Source organism: Phyllobates terribilis, unplaced genomic scaffold (genome assembly GCF_046119375.1).
Source record: "Phyllobates terribilis strain yellow unplaced genomic scaffold, ASM4611937v1 Scaffold_3__8_contigs__length_932513732, whole genome shotgun sequence".
In the NCBI taxonomy this organism is placed as follows: Eukaryota; Metazoa; Chordata; class Amphibia; order Anura; family Dendrobatidae; genus Phyllobates; species Phyllobates terribilis.
The window spans coordinates 618540987-618560938 of record NW_027362763.1 but is presented as its reverse complement, the minus strand read 5'-3'; the positions used below and the strand labels follow the sequence as shown (position 1 = coordinate 618560938).

Below are 19952 nucleotides of genomic sequence, written 5' to 3'. Positions count from 1 at the left end.
CATAGAACACCCCACATATTTGATTTTTTTTTTTTTGAACTCGGCATGGCAAATGTGAACATGATGCCTGACCTCCTTGTTACCTGTTTTTAATATGAAGAAATAAACTGATATTTTAAGAAACCTTGGATTTCCTGGGATCTTTCATCCAAAAGGGCGCTGGATGCTTGTTATTTTGTGTAATGTAACCTAATGTTAATAAGAGGGGAATGACTTTTTTCAGGGACAAGATACTTCCTTTTTAAACTTGGGTCATTCAATTTCAAGTGAACCATTGCAATTTTACTCTACATTTTTAATTATTTTGAGATTTTGTTCTTTGGTAATAGTGTGTTAAGAGAATGCAAAATGTGAAGAAAAAAAGTTCTATATACTTTAGTTTTTTTTTTTTTTTTTTATTAATTTTCAAAATTTTGAAAATATGCAAATTTCTGTGTTGCATGCCTTTGTTTCTACTCATAACTCAGGCCAGAACCAAGATAGAGAAACAGAAAAACCACCATAATACTTAGAACTGTACAGGCTTTCACCCGATATGTCACAAGAATATCTTTGTTAATATTTTACCTATGCCTACTCAAATGCAAAATTTTGAAAATAATTTCCAAAAAAAACTATACATAACATTTTGAAAAAATTCACATGTGGCTCCTATGCTCCTAGCCATATCTGTACCAAAATTCAAGTTGGGATTAGCGTTGAGCAAACGTGCTCGGATAATGTGTTATCAGAGCATGCTCGGTCTTATCCAAGTATTTTCGGCATGCTTGGCTAATATGTTTGCATCCCTGGGGCTGCATGTTTTTCCGCAGTAGACAGAAGCAACGCATGCAGGGATTGCTCGTTTGTTAGGCAATCCCTGCATATGTTGCGTCAGAAAACTAAGCTTATGATTGAAGAAGGTCAGCTGAAAGATGTTCAGATTGGAGAGTCTAACCTTAGTGATTATGTGTCTCAAGTAATGTGTCCAGAAAAGACTTCAAACTGTTACCTAACTATCTGCAAAAAATGTTCTCCTGTAATGGCTCTCCAAGAAAAATTAAATCATTTCTAAGAAGCTATGGTAGATAGTATAATTTGTTAACAGTGAATATCTGTTGACAGATGGACTTTTGACACGGTTTCTAAAAGCGCAGAAGACTTTGTAGAACGTTTTTGTGACTAGCTGATAGTCCTCTAAGGGTTAGTCCGAAACCCAAAAGTTAATTTCAATTAATAAATCTTTAAAAACTAATAACTTTTGCAATTTTTTTGTAAGGTCTCCCCCAGCGCACTGTGTGATGATTGCAGCGTCCGTTCTGTTGTCTGCTTAGCTGAATAGTAATAAGCAAGTAGCAGAGCGGTGTCTCTATACCTGGTGTGCAAACAAATCAAGGGGAGTGTCAGGATGTCCCAGCCCCCCGATGATGCTTCGTTTCAAGGCGGAAATGGGAGCGACAGCAGTTACAGCCAGTAAATGACGATTCGTTTGAGTATCCCATCATGCACTGGGGATTCTCAAACGACTTATCATAGGAAGTGGGTAATATAAACAGAATCCCAAGCTGCAGTACAAACTGAATGGTAGTGAATATTCCTATGACTTAAATTACAAAAGTTATTAGTTTTTAAAGATTTATTAATTTAGTTTTGGGTTTCAGACTAACCCTTTAAAAAACAAACATTCATTTATAACTCGCCAACAGTTGGACGATTACTACAATCCCCTCAAAGAAAACATTGGAGTGCGGCAGTAACAAGCTTACAGGAGAATGAATAATATCTTCAGGCACCAACCACTGTGTGAGATTGATATTGTTGAACACCAGCAGTGGTAACGGACAAGAATGGTGGTGCAAAGGCTAAAGTATGGCATCTATGCAACAAGTAGAAAAATGAAGAGCAGCACTCACCAAGTTCTTTGGGTAAAAAGTCCTATATTTCATAGTATTCTGGACAATCCGATGTATCTATCTGAGGTGCAGGGGAGACATGCGGGGAGACGAGAGTCCTTTGGACTTTTTGGCCAAAGGATTTGGTGAGTGCTGCTATTCATTTTTCTACTTTTTGCATAGTAACAAGCTTAGACTTTTCAGAGAACTATTGAAGCACTGTTAGATATCATAACTACACTTTTGAATTTTATTTTATTTCTGAGAGCTTACTTCATAATTCAACAGCTGTTCATTTGTTCAAAAAAAAAAATAAAAATTGATTTCAGTGATAAACACTGAATCCTATCAAGTTCCAGCAAGGTCTACTACTCGGGTGGCTCTTCGGCACAGTATAAAAACAGGAGAAACTTTATAAAGGCTTGCCATCACAAGAAAAGTTTTGGAATGGAAGCTGAATAGCACTATAGGTTTAGGAGGCACCGTGAAACACCTTGCAGCTCGAGCTAGCCTCCAGAGGACATATTCAGACCAAATCTTAACACACATGCAACTTTTGAACTGCAGTGAAAAAATATTCCTAACATCCAGTTCATGTACTGTACAAACCAGGACTAGAAGGAAGAGGAAAGTTTGTTAAAACATTGGTTACCGGAACAGAACCCACCAAAGAGACTCCGCAATACCACACATAAATGCCATGTAGTGAATCAGAAATAAAAACAAGGATTTTTTCATTCGACAACAGTAGTGAAGTCCATGAAATGATTGAAGGTGGCACAAGATTGGCAATGGATGACATAACTGGTTATGTGACCTGTGAGTATGATCGGCACTGCTGGTTGATGATAATGTAGATTGTGATGATGTAGAAGTAGAAGTGACTTTTCTGAAATTTCAGGTCCATCACCGTCCTTTATGTATCAAAGAAAAACAGACATATTAAAAGTACAACAAAAATCAGATATTAACCCATTAAGGACCAACTTTCTTTGTGCTTTAATGACAAATTTTCATTTTTTAAATCTGACCAGTGTTCCTTTATGAGGTAATAAGTCTGAAATGCTTTAACGGATCCCACTTATTCTGAGACTTTTCTCGTGATATATTGTACTTCAGGATAGTGGTAAAATTTGTTCGATATGACCTGCGTTTATTTGTGAAAATATCTGATATTTAGGGAAAATCTCATAATTTTCAAACTTTTAATTTTCATGCCCTTAAACCTGAGAGTTATGTCACACAAAATAGTTAATAAATAACATTTCCCACATGTCTACTTTACATCAGCACAATTTTTGAAACATTTTTTTTTGTTAGGAAGTTAGAAGGGTTAAAAGTTGATAAGCAATTTCTAATTTTTCCAACAAAAGTTACAAAACTATGTTTTTAGGGACATCATATTTGAAGTGACTGAAGGACTATATGACAGAAAATACCCAAAAGTGACACCATTCTAAAAACTGCATCCCTCAAAGCCACATTCAAGAATTTTATTAACCCTTTAGGTGCTTCACAGGAATTAATGCAATGTGGAAGGAAAAAAAAATAAATTTTACTTTTATTTCATAAAAAGTTTACTTTAGCACTTTTGGTACGCAGATACCACATATGTGGGAAAAACTACTGTTTGGTCGCACGGCAGGACTCGGAAAGGAAGGAGCACTGTTTGACTTTTTTGAACGCAAAAATTGCTTGAATCTAGTGCAGAAGCCATGTCATGATTGGAGAGCACCTGATTTGCCTAAACAGTGGAATCCCCCAACAAGTGATCCCATTTTGGAAAATAGACCCCTCAAAGAATGTGTCTACGTGTGTGGTGAGCACCTTGAGCCAACAGGTGCTTCACAGTTTATAACGTAGAGCTATGAAAATGTAAGAGATAAATAAATAAAATACAATTTTTCCCACAAAAATGGTCTTTTAGCCCAAATTTATTATTTTCACAAGCGTAACAGGAGAAAATGCACTGTGCAATTTCTTATGAAAATTCTCCTGAGTGTTCCAATACCCCATATGTGGTCGAAAACTACTTTTGAGGCACAGTGCAAAACTCAGAAGGGAATTAGTGCCAAATTGAAGTTCAGATTGTGCTGGAGTGGTTTGAGGGTGCCATGTCACATTGGCAGAGTCTCTGATGTGCCAGAACAGCAGAAACCCCCCAAAAGTGACATCATTTTACAAACTATACCTCTTAATGAATTCATCTCGGGGTGCAATGAGCATGTTGACACCACATGTGCCTCTATACCATTGAGCAGTGAAGAAAAAATGAATACACTTATCACGAAAAATTTTTTTAGCCCCATTTTCACATAGGGAAATTGGTAAAAATGGCACAAAAAATTTGTCACACAATTTCTGCTGAATGTGGAAACCAGCCATATATGGCTGTATAGTACTGCTTAACCACACAGTGAGACTTGGGAGGTGAGACTGAAGTACAGATTTTCCTAAAATAGATTGCGCAGTCCATATACAGAGCCCCCAAGTGCTAGAAGAGCAAAATATTTCCCACAAGCGACCCCATTTTGGAAATCATACCCATGCCAAACATGTGGACGCTAAATGTGGTTTAAGCACACTGTGGGGCTCTGAAGGGAAAGGGGCATTTGGATTTGGAAGCACAGAATTTGCAGGATTTCTTTTGAGGGGTGAGAAGCCATAGAGATTTTCCAGAGCCTTTGTACTATCAGTAACGAGGAAGCCCTTATATTTCCATTGACAGATGACGGAGCTGAGTGGGGAGTTTGTCGATTTGAGTTAAAGCTTTTGTTGGGAACATTTTATATATCACTTGGGATCACATTTATCCTGCACTCTACACTGAGCACTTACATCGGGCTTTCCATTTAAGTCTCCGAGTGACGTGATTCAGATGAAACCTTCAAGAGATCTATTCACTTTAATGAGGCAGCAGAGTTACCCTGGAATCCTTCTGGCCTCTGTTCAGCGATGTCCTTTTCAGAAGTGCACAAAACTGTGGCCGACCACACATTTATGAACGCCTAAAAAGACAAACACAGCCGGATCACAGGTCCGACGGTGTCCATAGTGTCCCCCCCATCTGCCTCATTATAGGGAATCTTTCTGTCTGAATAACGTATTTCAGAGGTTTACATGGAAACACTGGCGTAGGCGCTCAGCGTAGAGCGCAGGATAAATGTGAGCCGAGCCTTACTGTGATCTTTGGGAAACAGAATGATCACATCAACAGGAGGTGAAGAATTGGTTTTATTTATTTTTTATGCAGTTTCTCGTGAGGTATAAGTGTATATAGACGACTTTATTCGGGTTGGTGAGATTACAGCGATACCAGATTTATATACATTTTTTTTTTTATATTTGGCTGCGGTCACACTCTAAAAGACGCTTTTTTTTTTTTTTTTTTTTTGTGCAAAAGCTAGATTTTGCATCGCCATCATTTGAGAGCTATAATTTCCCTATATTTCTGTCTACAGTCATTTAAGGGCTTGCTTTTTGCTGGATGAGTTGACGTTTTTATTGGTACCATTTTCAGGCACATTACATTTTTTGATCACTTTCAATTCAGATTTTTGGGAGGCAGAATGAACAGAAAACAGCAATTCAGGAATTTTTTAATGTGGTTTCGCTGCTTTATTCTTCGGGACAGTAAGATTACGACACCACATTTATATATTTTTTATGTTTTGGCGCTTTTACACAATAAAAACTTTTCTATAAAAAAATTATTTTTGCATCGCTGTATTCTGAGAGCTATAATTTTTAAATTTTTCCACTGATGGAGCTGTATTGAAGCTGGTTTTTCGTAGGACAAGATGACGTTTTCAGAGATACCATTTTTATTTACATCCGTCTTTTTCACTGTTTTACTCCACTTTTCCCAGCGGTATGATGAAAAACCATAGTTTGCTACGTTTTTTTTTTTACGGCGTTCACGGTAGGGGCTACCTGGTGTGAGCGTTTTATAGACTGGGTCGTTCCGGATGCCAAATATGTGCACTTTTTTGGTTTATTTTTCTTTTACATAAAAATGTGTATTTATTGGTATATTTTTTTTCTAGTATTTTGTACATTTTTTACTTTTTTTTTCACTTTTTTACTTAGTCCCTCTATGGGACTTTTTCACTTTGTTCGCATGTATATTGCAATGCATTTTACCTATACAGAAGCTTCTTAGACCATGCCCTGAGCTTGGTTTAAGATGATTTCCGTAGCGTGGTGACAAAAATGTTGTTTTAGCACTCAATATTTTCATTTTCACAAGGATAGCAGGAGAAAATGGACTCCAAAATATGTTGTGCAATTTCTCCTGAGTATGCAGCAGATACCCCATATGTGGTTGAAAACTACTTTTGAGGCACAGCGCAAAGCTCAGAAGGAAAGAAGCGCCATATTGGAGTTCATATTTTGCTGGGCTGGTTTGAGGGTGCCATGTCACATTGGCAGAGCCCCTAAGGGGCCAGAACAGCAGAACCTCCAATAAGAGACCTCATTTTACAAACTACACCTCTTAATGAATTCATCTAGGGGTGCAGTGAGCATGTTGACACCACATGTGCCTCACAGAATTTTACACCATTTGGCGGTGAAGAAAGAATAGGAAAATATAATTACATTTTTACCATCAAAGTATTACATTTTCACACAGGCAAATGGGTAACAACAAAAATGGTCACACAATTTTTGCTGAATGTAGAAATAACCCATATGTGGCTATACAGTACGGCTTAGCCACACTGCGAGACTCGGGGAAAAACGGAGCGCAGATTTTCCTAGAATAGTATGCAGACTCCATATACACAGCTCTTAAGTGCTAGAAGAGCAGAATCCCACCTCAAGTGACCCCATTGTGGAAATTATACCCCTTTGGAAATTTATCTACAGGTGTGGTGAGGATTTTAAGTACATGGTTTTTTTCCGGAAACAAGCAGAAGGGATGCCGCTGAGTGAAAATTGCAAACTGCCGTTGCCATTGTAGTGACCAGTACGTTATGCCCAGCTCGTGCTTCTGGAGACATGCACCGGTAAATTAGGCGGTCTCTCATCGCTGCAGAAATACCAAACATGTGGATGCTAACTGCGGTTTAGGTACACTTAAGGGCTCAAAAGGAAGGTGGGCATTTGTATTTGGAAGCACAGAATTTGCTGAATTTCTTTTAGGGACAAGGGTCATTTCGATTTTCCAGAGCCTTTGTGCTACTAGCAACGTGGAAGCCCCCTATATTTCCGTTAACAGATGATGGACCTGAGTGGGGACTTGCTTTTTTTGTGGATTGAGTCAAAGCTTTTATTGTGATACAAAATGTTATGTAAAATGTTCTTATTTATCCTGTGCTCTACGCTGAGCACTGATATCGGGGTTTCCATTTAAATCTCTGAGTAATATGATTTAGATGAAACCCCCTGAGGGATCCATTCACTATAATGAGGCAGAAGAGTTACTCTGGACTCCGACTGGCCCCTGTTCAGCGGTGTCCTTTTTTTTTTTCCAGAGGTTCATAAAACTGTGGCCGACGGCACTTTTATGCATGCCTAATAAAAAGGTGTACACCTTGGGAACACAGGCCAGACGGTGTCCACGGTGCCTCCATCTGCCTCATTACAAGGTATCTTCTGCCGGGGGTTCCATCTGAATTACGAATCACATGTTTCAGAGATTTACACAGAGTCCCCTATGTAAGTGCTCAGAGCAGAGCGCAGGATAATTGTGAGCCGAGAAATACAGCGATCTTTGGGAGACAGAATGAATAAATCAGCAGCAGGAGAAAAATTTTTTATTTTTTTTTAAACGCCGATCCTCAGGCGGTATAAGTGATTAGACGACTTTAGTCTTCGGGTCGGTGCAATTACAGCGATACACTAAAAAAAAAACCTTTTTTTTTTTAGAAAAGGCTAGTTTTTGCATCGCCATATTTTGAGAGCTATATTTTTTCCATATTTCGATCGACAGTCATGTAAGGGATTGTTTTTTTGCGGGACAAGTTGACTTTTTTTTAATCGGTATTTTTTAATCGCTTTCTATTCTGATTTTTGGGAGGCAGAACAAAAAAAACAACAATTCAGGATTTTTTTTTAAAATTCCGTTCCACGTGTGGTAAAATTAATAAGGCAGCTTTATTCTTCGGGTCTGTACAGCGATACTACATTTATATAATTTTATGTTTTGGCGCTTTTGCACAATAAAAACTATTTTATAGAAAAAAGATTTTTTTGCATTGCTTTATTCTGAGGGCTATAACTTTTTTATTTTTCGGGTGATGGAGTTGTATGGCGGCTTGTTTTTTGAGGGCAAAGATGACGTTTTCAGCGGTGTTATTTCTATTTACATTTAAGTTTTTGATCGCGTTTATTGCACTTTTTGTTTGGCTGTATGATGATAAAGCACCATTTTTGGCTTCCTTTTTTTCTTTTTTTACTGTGTTCACTAAAGGGGTTAACTAGTGTGACAGTTTTATAGGTCAGGTCATTCCGGACGCGGTGATACCAAATACAGTACAGACCAAAAGTTTGGACACACCTTCTCATTTAAAGATTTTTCTGTATTTTCAGGACTATGAAAATTGTACATTCACACTGAAGGCATCAAAGCTATGAATTAACACATGTGGAATTATATACTTAACAAAAAAGTGTGAAACAACTGAAAATAGGTCTTATATTCTAGGTTCTTCAAAGTAGCCACCTTTTGCTTTGATGACTGCTTTGCACACTCTTGGCATTCTCTTGATGAGCTTCAAGAGGTAGTCACCGGAAATGGTTTTCACTTCACAGGTGTGCCCTGTCAGGTTTAATAAGTGGGATTTCTTGCTTTATAAATGGGGTTGGGACCATCAGTTGTGTTGTGCAGAAGTCTGGTGGAAACACAGCTGATAGTCCTACTGAATAGACTGTTAGAATTTGTATTATGGCAAGAAAAAAGCAGCTAAGTAAAGAAAAATGAGTGGCCATCATTACTTTAAGAAATGAAGGTCAGTCAGTCCGAAAAATTGGGCAAACTTGGAAAGTGTCCCCAAGTGCAGTTGCAAAAACCATCAAGCGCTACAAAGAAACTGGCTCACATGAGGACCGCCCCAGGAAAGGAAGACCAAGAGTCACCTCTGCTTCTGAGGATAAGTTTATCCGAGTCACCAGCCTCAGAAATCGCAGGTTAACAGCAGCTCAGATTAGAGACCAGGTCAATGCCACACAGAGTTCTAGCAGCAGACACATCTCTTCAACAACTGCTAAGAGGAGACTTTGTGCAGCAGGCCTTCATGGTTTAATAGCTGCTAGGAAACCACTGCTAAGGACAGGCAACAAGCAGAAGAGACTTGTTTGGGCTAAAGAACACAAGGAATGGACATTAGACCAGTGGAAATCTGTGCTTTGCTCTGATGAGTCCAAATTTGAGATCTTTGGTTCCAACCACCGTGTCAGAAAAGGTGAACAGATAGACTCTACATGCCTGGTTCCCACCGTGAAGCATGGAGGAGGAGGTGTGATGGTGTGGGGGGTGCTTTCCTGGTGACACTGTTGGGGATTTATTCAAAATAGAAGGCATACTGAACCAGCATGGCTACCACAGCATCTTGCAGCGGCATGCTATTCCATCCGGTTTGCGTTTAGTTGGACCATCATTTATTTTTCAACAGGACAATGACCCCAAACACACCTCCAGGCTGTGTAAGGGCTATTTGACCAAGAGGGAGAGTGATGGGGTGGTACGCCAGATGACCTGGCCTCCACAGTCACCAGACATGAACCCAGAGTGAGGGGAAAAGGGCCAACAAGTGCTAAGCATCTCTGGGAACTCCTTCAAGATTGTTGGAAGACCATTTCCGGTGACTACCTCTTGAAGCTCATCAAGAGAATGCCAAGAGTGTGCAAAGCAGTCATCAAAGCAAAAGGTGGCTACTTTGAAGAACCTAGAATATAAGACCTATTTTCAGTTGTTTCACACTTTTTTGTTAAGTATATAATTCCACATGTGTTAATTCATAGTTTTGATGCCTTCAGTGTGAATGTACAATTTTCATAGTCATGAAAATACAGAAAAATCTTTAAATGAGAAGGTGTGTCCAAACTTTTGGTCTGTACTGTATGTGCACTTATATTTATTTCTTTCATAATATTTATGAGTACAATATAATATATTATATACACAATATATACTGTACTGCGGCGGTGTTTACACAGTGCGATATAACAGGCATTGATCCAAGAATGTCCAACTTAAAGTTTTTATTGTCCAAAACTTACACAGTCAAGGCAGTTTTATCCTCCGAATCGCAGCCAGGTTATCCACAATAGTCGGTACAAACAAAACACCGTTGCCGTGGACGATTACACCACTGTATCACTCCGAGGGGTGTCAGAAGCTTTGCCTTCCTGGGGCTGTGTGTTCACTTCACACAGGCCTGTATAGCACAGAGCCTCCTGCTCTGCAGCTTGCTAACCAAAGACTGACACACCCAAACCTTTGCTGAAGGTTTTTAAATGGAATCTGTGGCCATGAGCCACTTGTAAGACCCGACTAGAAGGAGTGACCCGCCCCACTGTCACCTGTAGATCACTCCCAAAATAAAATCCCATGCCGGGTTTTCTTAAATCCGACCTGGTCAAGTAGTTTGACCAAGTCCAAACTTTACTTTTAATTTGCACTGCAACCATAGGTGTTTCTGTGACTGCAGTACACTCCAGCGTGTTCAATATGCCTCTATACACATCCTAGGGAATACATACCATCCCTCGCATATAAGGTTGATACAGGGATTTATTCTGACTGCTGGTTTCAGAGTCGGGAGGGAATTTTTCCTCAGGTGAAGATTGGCCAAATCATTTGGGGTTTTTGCCCTCCTCTGGATCAACTTTAGCAATTACAGAACTAACAGGTCGAACTTGATGGACGCAAGTCTTTATTCGGCTTTACTTACTAACTAACTAACTATAAATCCCCTCACTGTCTCACAATACATTTATACACACACATGGTCAAAATTGTTGGTACCCCTCATTTAATGAAAGAAAAACCCACAATGGTTACAAAAATAACTTGAATCTGACAAAAGTAATAAATTAAAAATCTATGAAAATGAACAAAAGAAAGTCAGACATTGCTTTTCAACCCTGCTTCCACAGAATTAAAAAAAAAATTAAACTCGTGAAATAGGCCTGGACAGAAGTGATGGTACTCTAAGGGGTTACCACTACTTTAGATTACTAAAAGGCTTAGGGGCCCCGGGGGGATACATTTGGAGGGTGGTAAATACCTTCCATTGCAGATAATGCCTGTGAGCGGCTCTATCACTGGCCGCTCACAGGCATCATGTGACCCCCAGCTGCAGTCGGCTCTGACATTCGCTAATGTCACGACAAGTGCTGGCAGCAGTTGGGGGTCTTTTTCTTCCTGGTTCCATGTGGAAGCCAGGCTGTGGGCGGGGTTACCCCCCCACGTCACACCCGCATCCACCACGCGCTCTGCCTCTCCTTAATCATTGGGAAAGCGCACAGTGGATGCTGGGTGTGACGTGGGGGGTAACCCCGCAGCCACCGCGGGGACCCCAGCGCTGAGTCACGCCTCACTTGTCGTGACGTCAGCGCAGAGTCACATGATGCCTGTGAGCAGCCACCGATAGCGCCGCTCACAGGCATTATCTGCAACGGAAGGTATTTACAAACAGGCTTAGGGGCGCCGGGGGGATATATTGGGGGATTAATCTAAAGTAGTGCACAACTTCTTTAATATTTTGTTGAACAACCTTTTGAGGCAATCACTGCATTCAAACGATTCCTGTAATTGTCAATGAGACTTCTGCACCTCTCGACAGGTATTTTGACCCACTCCTCATGAGCAAACTGCTCCAGTTGTCTCGTGTTTGAAGGTTGCCTTTTCCAGACGGCATGTTTCAGCTCTTTCCAAAGATGCTCAATAGGATTTAGGTCAGGGCTCATAGAAGGCCACTTCAGAATAGTCCAATGTTTTCCTCTTAGCCATTCTTGGGTGTTTTTAGCTGTGTGTTTTGGGTCATTATCGTGTTGCAAGACCCATGACCTGCGACTGAGGCCAAGCTTTCTAACACTGGGCTGCACATTTCTCTCTAGAATCCCTTGATAGTCTTGAGATTTCATTGTACCCTGCACAGATTCAAGACACCCTGTGCCAGATGCAGCAAAGCAGCCCTAGAACATAACAGAACCTCCTCCATGTTTCACAGTAGGGACAGTGTTCTCTTCTTGATATGCTTCATTTTTCCATCTGTGAACATAGAGCTGATGTGCCTTGCCAAAAACTTCCATTTTTGTCTCATCTGTCCATAGGACATTCTCCCAGAAGCTTTGTGGCTTGTCAACATGCAGTTTGGCAAATTCCAGTCTGGCTTTTTCATGATTTTTTATCAACAATGGTGTTCTCCTTGGTTGTCTCCCATGAAGTCCACTTTGGATTAAACAATGACGAATGATGCGATCTGACACTGATGTTCCTTGAGCTTGAAGTTCACCTTTAATCTCTTTAGAAGTTATCATGGGCTCTTTTGCTACCTTTCGTATTATCCATCTCTTTGATTTGTCATCAATTTTCCTCCTGCGGCCATGTCCAGGGAGGTTGGCTACAGTCCCATGGATCTTAAATTTCTGAATAATATGTGCAACTGTAGTCACAGGAACATCAAGCTTATTGGAGATGGTCTTATAACCTTTGCCTTTAATATGCTTGTCTATAATTTTCTTACTAATCTCCTGAGACAACTCTTTCCTTTGTTTTCTCTGTTCCATGTTGAGTGTGGTACACACCATGTGACCAAACCTCACAGTGAGTATCTGTAGCCCTATATACAGGCCCACTGACTGATTACAAGATTGTAGACACCTGTAATGCTAATTAGCGGACACATCTTGATTTAACAAGTCCCCTTTGTCACATTATTTTCAGGGTTACCATCATTTCTGTCCAGGCCTATTTCAGGTGTTTAAGTTTTTTTTTTAAATTCTGTGGAAACAGGGTTGAAAAGCAATGTCTGACTTTCAATTGTTCATTTTCATAGATTTTTAATTTTTTATTACTTTTGTCAGATTCAAGTTATTTCTGTGACCATTGTGGGTTTTCCTTTCATTAAATGAGGGGTACCAACAATTTTGACCACAGATAGATAGATAGAGATATATATATATATATATATATATATATATATATATATATATATATATATATATATATATATATATATATATATATATATATATATATATATATATATATATATAGATAGATAGATAGATATATACATACACACACACACAGTACAGACCAAAAGTTTGGACACACCTTCTCATTTAAAGATTTTTCTGTATTTTCATGGCTATGAAAATTGTACATTCACACTGAAGGCATCAAAACTATGAATTAACACATGTGGAATTATATACTTAACAAAAAAGTGTGAAAACAACTGAAAATATGTCTTATATTCTAGGTTCTCCAAAGTAACCCCCATGCCGCTATGTGCTGCTCACATCCTACGCCCCCATCCTGTTATGTACTGCCCCCATCCAGTCATGTGCTGTCCCCATTCTGGTAAAAGCAGCTCCCATCCTGCGCCTTCATTCTGGTATGTGGTGCCCCCATCCTGGTATGTGCTGCTCCCATCCTGCGCCCCCATCCAGTTAAATTCTGCCCCCATCCTGGTATGTGCTGCCCTCATCCTGCGCCTTCATCCAGTCATGTGCTGCCCCCATGTTGGTATGTTCTGTCCCCATTCTGCCATGTGCTGAACCCATCCTGCATCCCTCCATCCAGCCGTGTTCTGCCCCCATCCAGCGCCCTCATCCTGTCATGCGCTGCCCCCATATTGGTATGTGCTGCTCCCATCCTGAGCCCCCATCCAGTCATGTTCTGCCCTTATCCTGAGCCCCCATCCAGTCATGTTCTGCCCTTATCCTGAGCCCCCATCCTGTCATGTGCTGCTCCCATCCAGCGCCTTCATTCTGGTATGTGGTGCCCCCATCCTTGTATAAGCTGCTCCCATCCTACACCCCCATCCTGGTATGTGCTGCCCCCCCCCCAATCCTGGAATGTGCTGCCCCCCCCCCCAATCCTGGAATGTGCTGCCCCCCCCCCCCCCATCCTGGAATGTGCTGCCCCCCCCCCCAATCCTGGAATGTGCTGCCCCCCCCCAATCCTGGAATGTGCTGCCCCCCCCCAATCCTGGAATGTGCTGCCCCCCCCCCAATCCTGGAATGTGCTGCCCCCCCCCCCAATCCTGGAATGTGCTGCCCCCCCAATCCTGGAATGTGCTGCCCCCCCCCAATCCTGGAATGTGCTGCCCCCCCCCCATCCTGCGCTCCAATCCTGGAATGTGCTGCCCCCAGCCTTGTATATGCTGCTCCCATCCTGTCATGTGCTGCTCCCATCCAGCGCCTTCATTCTGGTATGTGGTGCCCCCATCCTTGTATAAGCTGCTCCCATCCTACACCCCCATCCTGGCATGTGCTGCCCCCCTCCCCCAATCCTGGAATGTGCTGCCCCCCTCCCCCAATCCTGGAATGTGCTGCCCCCCCCCCCAATCCTGGAATGTGCTGCCCCCCCCCCCCAATCCTGGAATGTGCTGCCCCCCCCCCAATCCTGGAATGTGCTGCCCCCCCCCCAATCCTGGAATGTGCTGCCCCCACCCCAATCCTGGAATGTGCTGCCCCCACCCCAATCCTGGAATGTGCTGCCCCCCCCCCAATCCTGGAATGTGCTGAACCCCCCCCCAATCCTGGAATGTGCTGCCCCCCCCCCCCCAATCCTGGAATGTGCTGCCCCCCCCCCCAATCCTGGAATGTGCTGCCCCCCCCCCAATCCTGGAATGTGCTGCCCCCCCCCCCCAATCCTGGAATGTGCTGCCCCCCCCCCCAATCCTGGAATGTGCTGCCCCCCCAATCCTGGAATGTGCTGCCCCCCCCCAATCCTGGAATGTGCTGCCCCCCCCCCATCCTGCGCTCCAATCCTGGAATGTGCTGCCCCCAGCCTTGTATATGCTGCTCCCATCCTGTCATGTGCTGCTCCCATCCAGCGCCTTCATTCTGGTATGTGGTGCCCCCATCCTTGTATAAGCTGCTCCCATCCTACACCCCCATCCTGGCATGTGCTGCCCCCCTCCCCCAATCCTGGAATGTGCTGCCCCCCCCCCCCCCAATCCTGGAATGTGCTGCCCCCCCCCCAATCCTGGAATGTGCTGCCCCCCCCCCAATCCTGGAATGTGCTGCCCCCACCCCAATCCTGGAATGTGCTGCCCCCCCCCCAATCCTGGAATGTGCTGCCCCCACCCCAATCCTGGAATGTGCTGCCCCCACCCCAATCCTGGAATGTGCTGCCCCCCCCCCAATCCTGGAATGTGCTGAACCCCCCCCCAATCCTGGAATGTGCTGCCCCCCCCCCCCAATCCTGGAATGTGCTGCCCCCCCCCCCCAATCCTGGAATGTGCTGCCCCCCCCCCCCAATCCTGGAATGTGCTGCCCCCCCCCCCCAATCCTGGAATGTGCTGCCCCCCCCCAATCCTGGAATGTGCTGCCCCCCCCCCCAATCCTGGAATGTGCTGCCCCCCCAATCCTGGAATGTGCTGCCCCCCCCCAATCCTGGAATGTGCTGCCCCCCCCCCATCCTGCGCTCCAATCCTGGAATGTGCTGCCCCCAGCCTTGTATATGCTGCTCCCATCCTGTCATGTGCTGCTCCCATCCAGCGCCTTCATTCTGGTATGTGGTGCCCCCATCCTTGTATAAGCTGCTCCCATCCTACACCCCCATCCTGGCATGTGCTGCCCCCCTCCCCCAATCCTGGAATGTGCTGCCCCCCCCCCCCCAATCCTGGAATGTGCTGCCCCCCCCCCCCAATCCTGGAATGTGCTGCCCCCCCCCCAATCCTGGAATGTGCTGCCCCCACCCCAATCCTGGAATGTGCTGCCCCCACCCCAATCCTGGAATGTGCTGCCCCCCCCCCCAATCCTGGAATGTGCTGCCCCCCCCCCCCCAATCCTGGAATGTGCTGCCCCCCCCCCCCCAATCCTGGAATGTGCTGCCCCCCCCCCAATCCTGGAATGTGCTGCCCCCCCCCAATCCTGGAATGTGCTGCCCCCCCCCAATCCTGGAATGTGCTGCCCCCCCCCAATCCTGGAATGTGCTGCCCCCCCCCAATCCTGGAATGTGCTGCCCCCCCCCCCAATCCTGGAATGTGCTGCCCCCCCCCCCAATCCTGGAATGTGCTGCCCCCCCCCCATCCTGCGCTCCAATCCTGGAATGTGCTGCCCCCAGCCTTGTATGTGCTGCTCCCATCCTGTCATGTGCTGCCCCCATTCTGCGCCCCCCATTCCTGTCATGTGCTACCCCCATCCTGCGCCCCCATCCTGGAATGTGCTGCCCCCATCCTGCGCCTTCATTCTGGTATATGGTGCCCCCATCCTTGTATAAGTTGCTCCCATCCTGGGCCCCCCCATCCTGTCATGTGCTGCCTCCATCCTGGTATGTGCTGTCCCTATCCTGTGCTCCCTATCAAGCCATGTGCTGCCCCCATATTGGTATGTGCTGCCCCCCATCCTGGAATGTGCTGCCCAACATCCTGCGCCCCCATCCTGGAATGTGCTGCCCCCATCCTGCGCCTTCATTCTGGTATGTGGAGCTCCCATCCTTGTATAAGCTACTCCCATCCTGTCATGTGCTGCTCCCATCCTGAGCCCCCATCCTGGCATGTGCTGCCACCCATCAAATAAATTAAAAAAACACTCCTACTCACATTTACATTGCTCCCCAGCAGCGTGTCGCGCGTTATTTTACTAAAATGGCACCGGAATCAGCGCCTGCATAGCGCGATATCCTTCGCTATTTTAGTGAAGACACATTTGCAGAGTGTATTCAACAAAATGGCGCCAGAGTACGCAGAATCAGCTGACACCCGGTGGCGATCACCGAGGTGTAATAATATGTATCTGGTCATTAACGCTTTCGCAACCTTGGGATTTGTCGTTTTTGCATTTTCGTTTTTTGCTCCCCTTGTTCCCAAAGCCATAGCGTTTTTATTTTTTGGTCAATATGGCCATGTGAGGGCTTATTTTTTGCGGGACGAGTTGCCTTTTCAACGCCATTACTAGTTTTACAATATCGTGTATGGGAAAAAAATTCCAAGTGCGGTGAAATTGCAAAAAAAGTGCAATACCACAGTTGTTTTTTATTTATTTTTTTTACCACGTTCACTGAATGCTAAAACTGACCTGCCATTCTTATTCTCCAGGTCATTACGAGTTCGTAGACACCAAACATGTATAGGATCTTTTTTATTTAAGTGGTGAAACAAAATTCCAAAATTTAGTAAAAAAAAAAAAATAAAAATAAAAATAAATAAATAGTGCCATTTTCTAAGACCTGTAGCGTCTCAATTTTTCGGGATCTGGGGCTGGGTGAGGGATTATTTTTTGCGCACCGAGCTGACGTTTTTAATGATAACATTTTGGGGTAGATCCGATGTTTTGATCGCTCGTTATTGCATTTTATTGCAATTTTGCGGCGACCAAAAAACGTAGTTTTGGCGTTTAGAATTTTTTATCGTTACGCCGTTTACAGATAGGATTCTTTTTTTATATTGATAGATCGGGCGATTCTGAACGCAGCAATTCCAAATATGTCTATGTAGGTTTTTTTTATTATTTTATTTTGGATGGGGCGAAAGGGGGGTGATCTAAACTTTTATATTTTTTTGATTTTTTTTAAAAACTTTTTTTTTTTTTCCCACTTTTTGCATACTTCTATAGTCTCCATAGGAGACTAGAAGCAGCAATTGTGCGATCGCCTCGGCTGCATACAGGGGATCAGCAGATCCCCTGTATGCAGCAGAAATGGTCCTGTGCTATGAGCGCCGACTGCTAGGTAGCGCTCATGACAACCGCAGACGTCGGCTGCAGACCCTGGGTTGTCATGCCCACCCATCGGTGACCCGCGATCATGTGACGGGGGTCGCAGATGGGTGGGGCTTAGGACGCGCTTCCCGGAAGCGCGCGTTAAATGTCGCTGTCGGAGATTGACAGCGGCATTTAACATGTTAACAGCCGCGGGTGGATCGCGATTCCACCCGCGGCTGTTGCGGGCACATGTCAGCTGTAATAATCATCTGACATGTGCTCGGTTCAGCGCGGGATCAGCGCCGGAGACCTCACTGAACCGGGGGATTACAGCCTGTGCGTACTAATAAGTCACAGGCTGTAAAGGGGTTAAGGCCCAGGCCACAGGGACGTATTATTACGCCTTATGTCAGAAAGGGATTTAAACATATATGATTAGGATGAGACCGATGAGTCTGCATTAGAAAATCACACTACGAAATATGATCCTACGGAGATCCCAACTTGAATCCCTGAACACAAGTAACATGCATTTTTCGAAAAACAGTTTTCCCAAAATCGCCCATCAAATCAGAATTTGACTTCTCAAAAACAAAATACCAACAATCAGTCTTGTGATCAAATTAAAGCCTGTACAAGTCTGAACAAAATGGGACCTCTCCCATCTCTTTATCTTAATTATAACAAGAGATATGATAAAAAATGTAACATCATACAAGCCCAAATTCCAGGTTTTTCTCAAAACTTTAGAAATCTGTAAAAAATTAACTAATGAAGATAAAAATTCAAAACTTATTATTTTTAATTCACTAAAGGAGCACTTGAAAAAAAAAACAAAACCCAAAAGTAAATAAATATTCCAAGATGTCATGTAAAAAAGCAGAGAAAAGAAGAATTTACTGGGTAGAAAGGCAAAATGAGCAATTGTAAGTGCACAGTGCCAAATAATATGATGACTGCAATATATTAAGAGGATGAAAACTTTGATGTGAATACTTCTTTAAGTCTACGAGTGATCTAGAAGTAATTAACTTGTGACTATCACAAATAAATAGGTAAGAACACAATCAAAGGTTTACTTTCTATGTAGTGACCTATTCCATATTAACTGGGTAATAGAAAAGTTACACAAAGAAATCAGATTCAAACTTTTTCAAAAGCAACATTATTCATAACTATGTGCAACTATTTCAAATTCTCTAGTGACTCTTCGTACACACGATTTAAAATCTCACTGTCACGAGACATAATTTGAGAAAAATATCCATATGGAATTTAGCTTGGTGGTGATGAGAACTTCTACAATACAGCTCTTACAGTCAGATCCTGAAGACCTGCATACTATGAAGTATGTTATATCAGTAAGAGAAGCATTGAATTTGCTGTACACCATAAAATTAGCATATAAAAAGACAAGAACAAGTCATACCATAAGGCTTTTTTCTTTTTGTGCTAGTTCCTTTTCCTTTATTTTTTCCTGATACAGCTTATAATTCACATATTCTCTTTTCGGAGGCTAGAAAAAAAAATATTGTTATTCTTACTTACAACTCAATCATGATAAAAATACAAGTATCAATCAATCGTGTTATACAGCATTGTTATATACTGCAAAAATATATCAAAAGAATGTTACTATCACCAGATATACACCTTTAACCCCTTAACCCACAAGCCTGTTTTGACCTTCCTGACCAGGCCAAATTTTTGTATTTCTGACCAGTGTCACTTTATGTGATAACAACTCTGGAATGCTTCAATATATCTCAGCGATTCTGAGACTGTTTTTCCGTGACACACTGTACTTCATGTTAGTGGTAAATGTAGGTTAATATGATATGCGTTTCTTAATCAAAATATCGAAAATTTAATTTGGGTGCACAGCTTGGCTCAGAAGGGAAGGATCGTCAACTGAATTCTGGAGCGCAATTTTGGCTGGAATAGATTCCGTACGCCACACATTTGAAGAGCAACTGAAATGCCGAAACAGCAGACGCCCCCACAAGTCACACGTTTCCCATTTTGGAAACTACACCTCTCGATAAATTAATCTAGGGGAGTAGAGAGTATTTCTAACCCTCAGGCAATTCAAATAATTGTATAACATTGGGCTGAGTCAATGGAAAATTTTCAAAAGGGATACTAAAAGAAAATAAATGGTACCAACTTGTTATGCAATTTCCCCTGAGTACGCCAATACCCCATATGTAGTCAAAAACTACTTTTGAGGCACAGTACAAAGCTCAGAAGGGA

General features: G+C 42.9%; 1 protein-coding gene across 2 annotated transcripts in view; it reads right to left on the bottom strand.

The window, feature by feature from the left end:
- The window catches only part of FSAF1 (40S small subunit processome assembly factor 1), a 132447-nt gene that overhangs the window by 18147 nt on the left and 94348 nt on the right, over window positions 1-19952 (bottom strand). The window contains exons 5-6 of one of the 2 annotated variants that reach the window (XM_073671503.1): window positions 19129-19215; window positions 2108-2785 (exon numbers count right to left, since the gene is read on the bottom strand). In XM_073671503.1, the coding sequence (XP_073527604.1) occupies window positions 2606-2785; window positions 19129-19215 (267 nt within the window). In that variant the 3' untranslated portion in view covers window positions 2108-2605. Of the gene's footprint in view, window positions 1-2107; window positions 2786-19128; window positions 19216-19952 lie in introns of those variants that run through there. The other variant, XM_073671502.1, reaches the window with a different exon arrangement.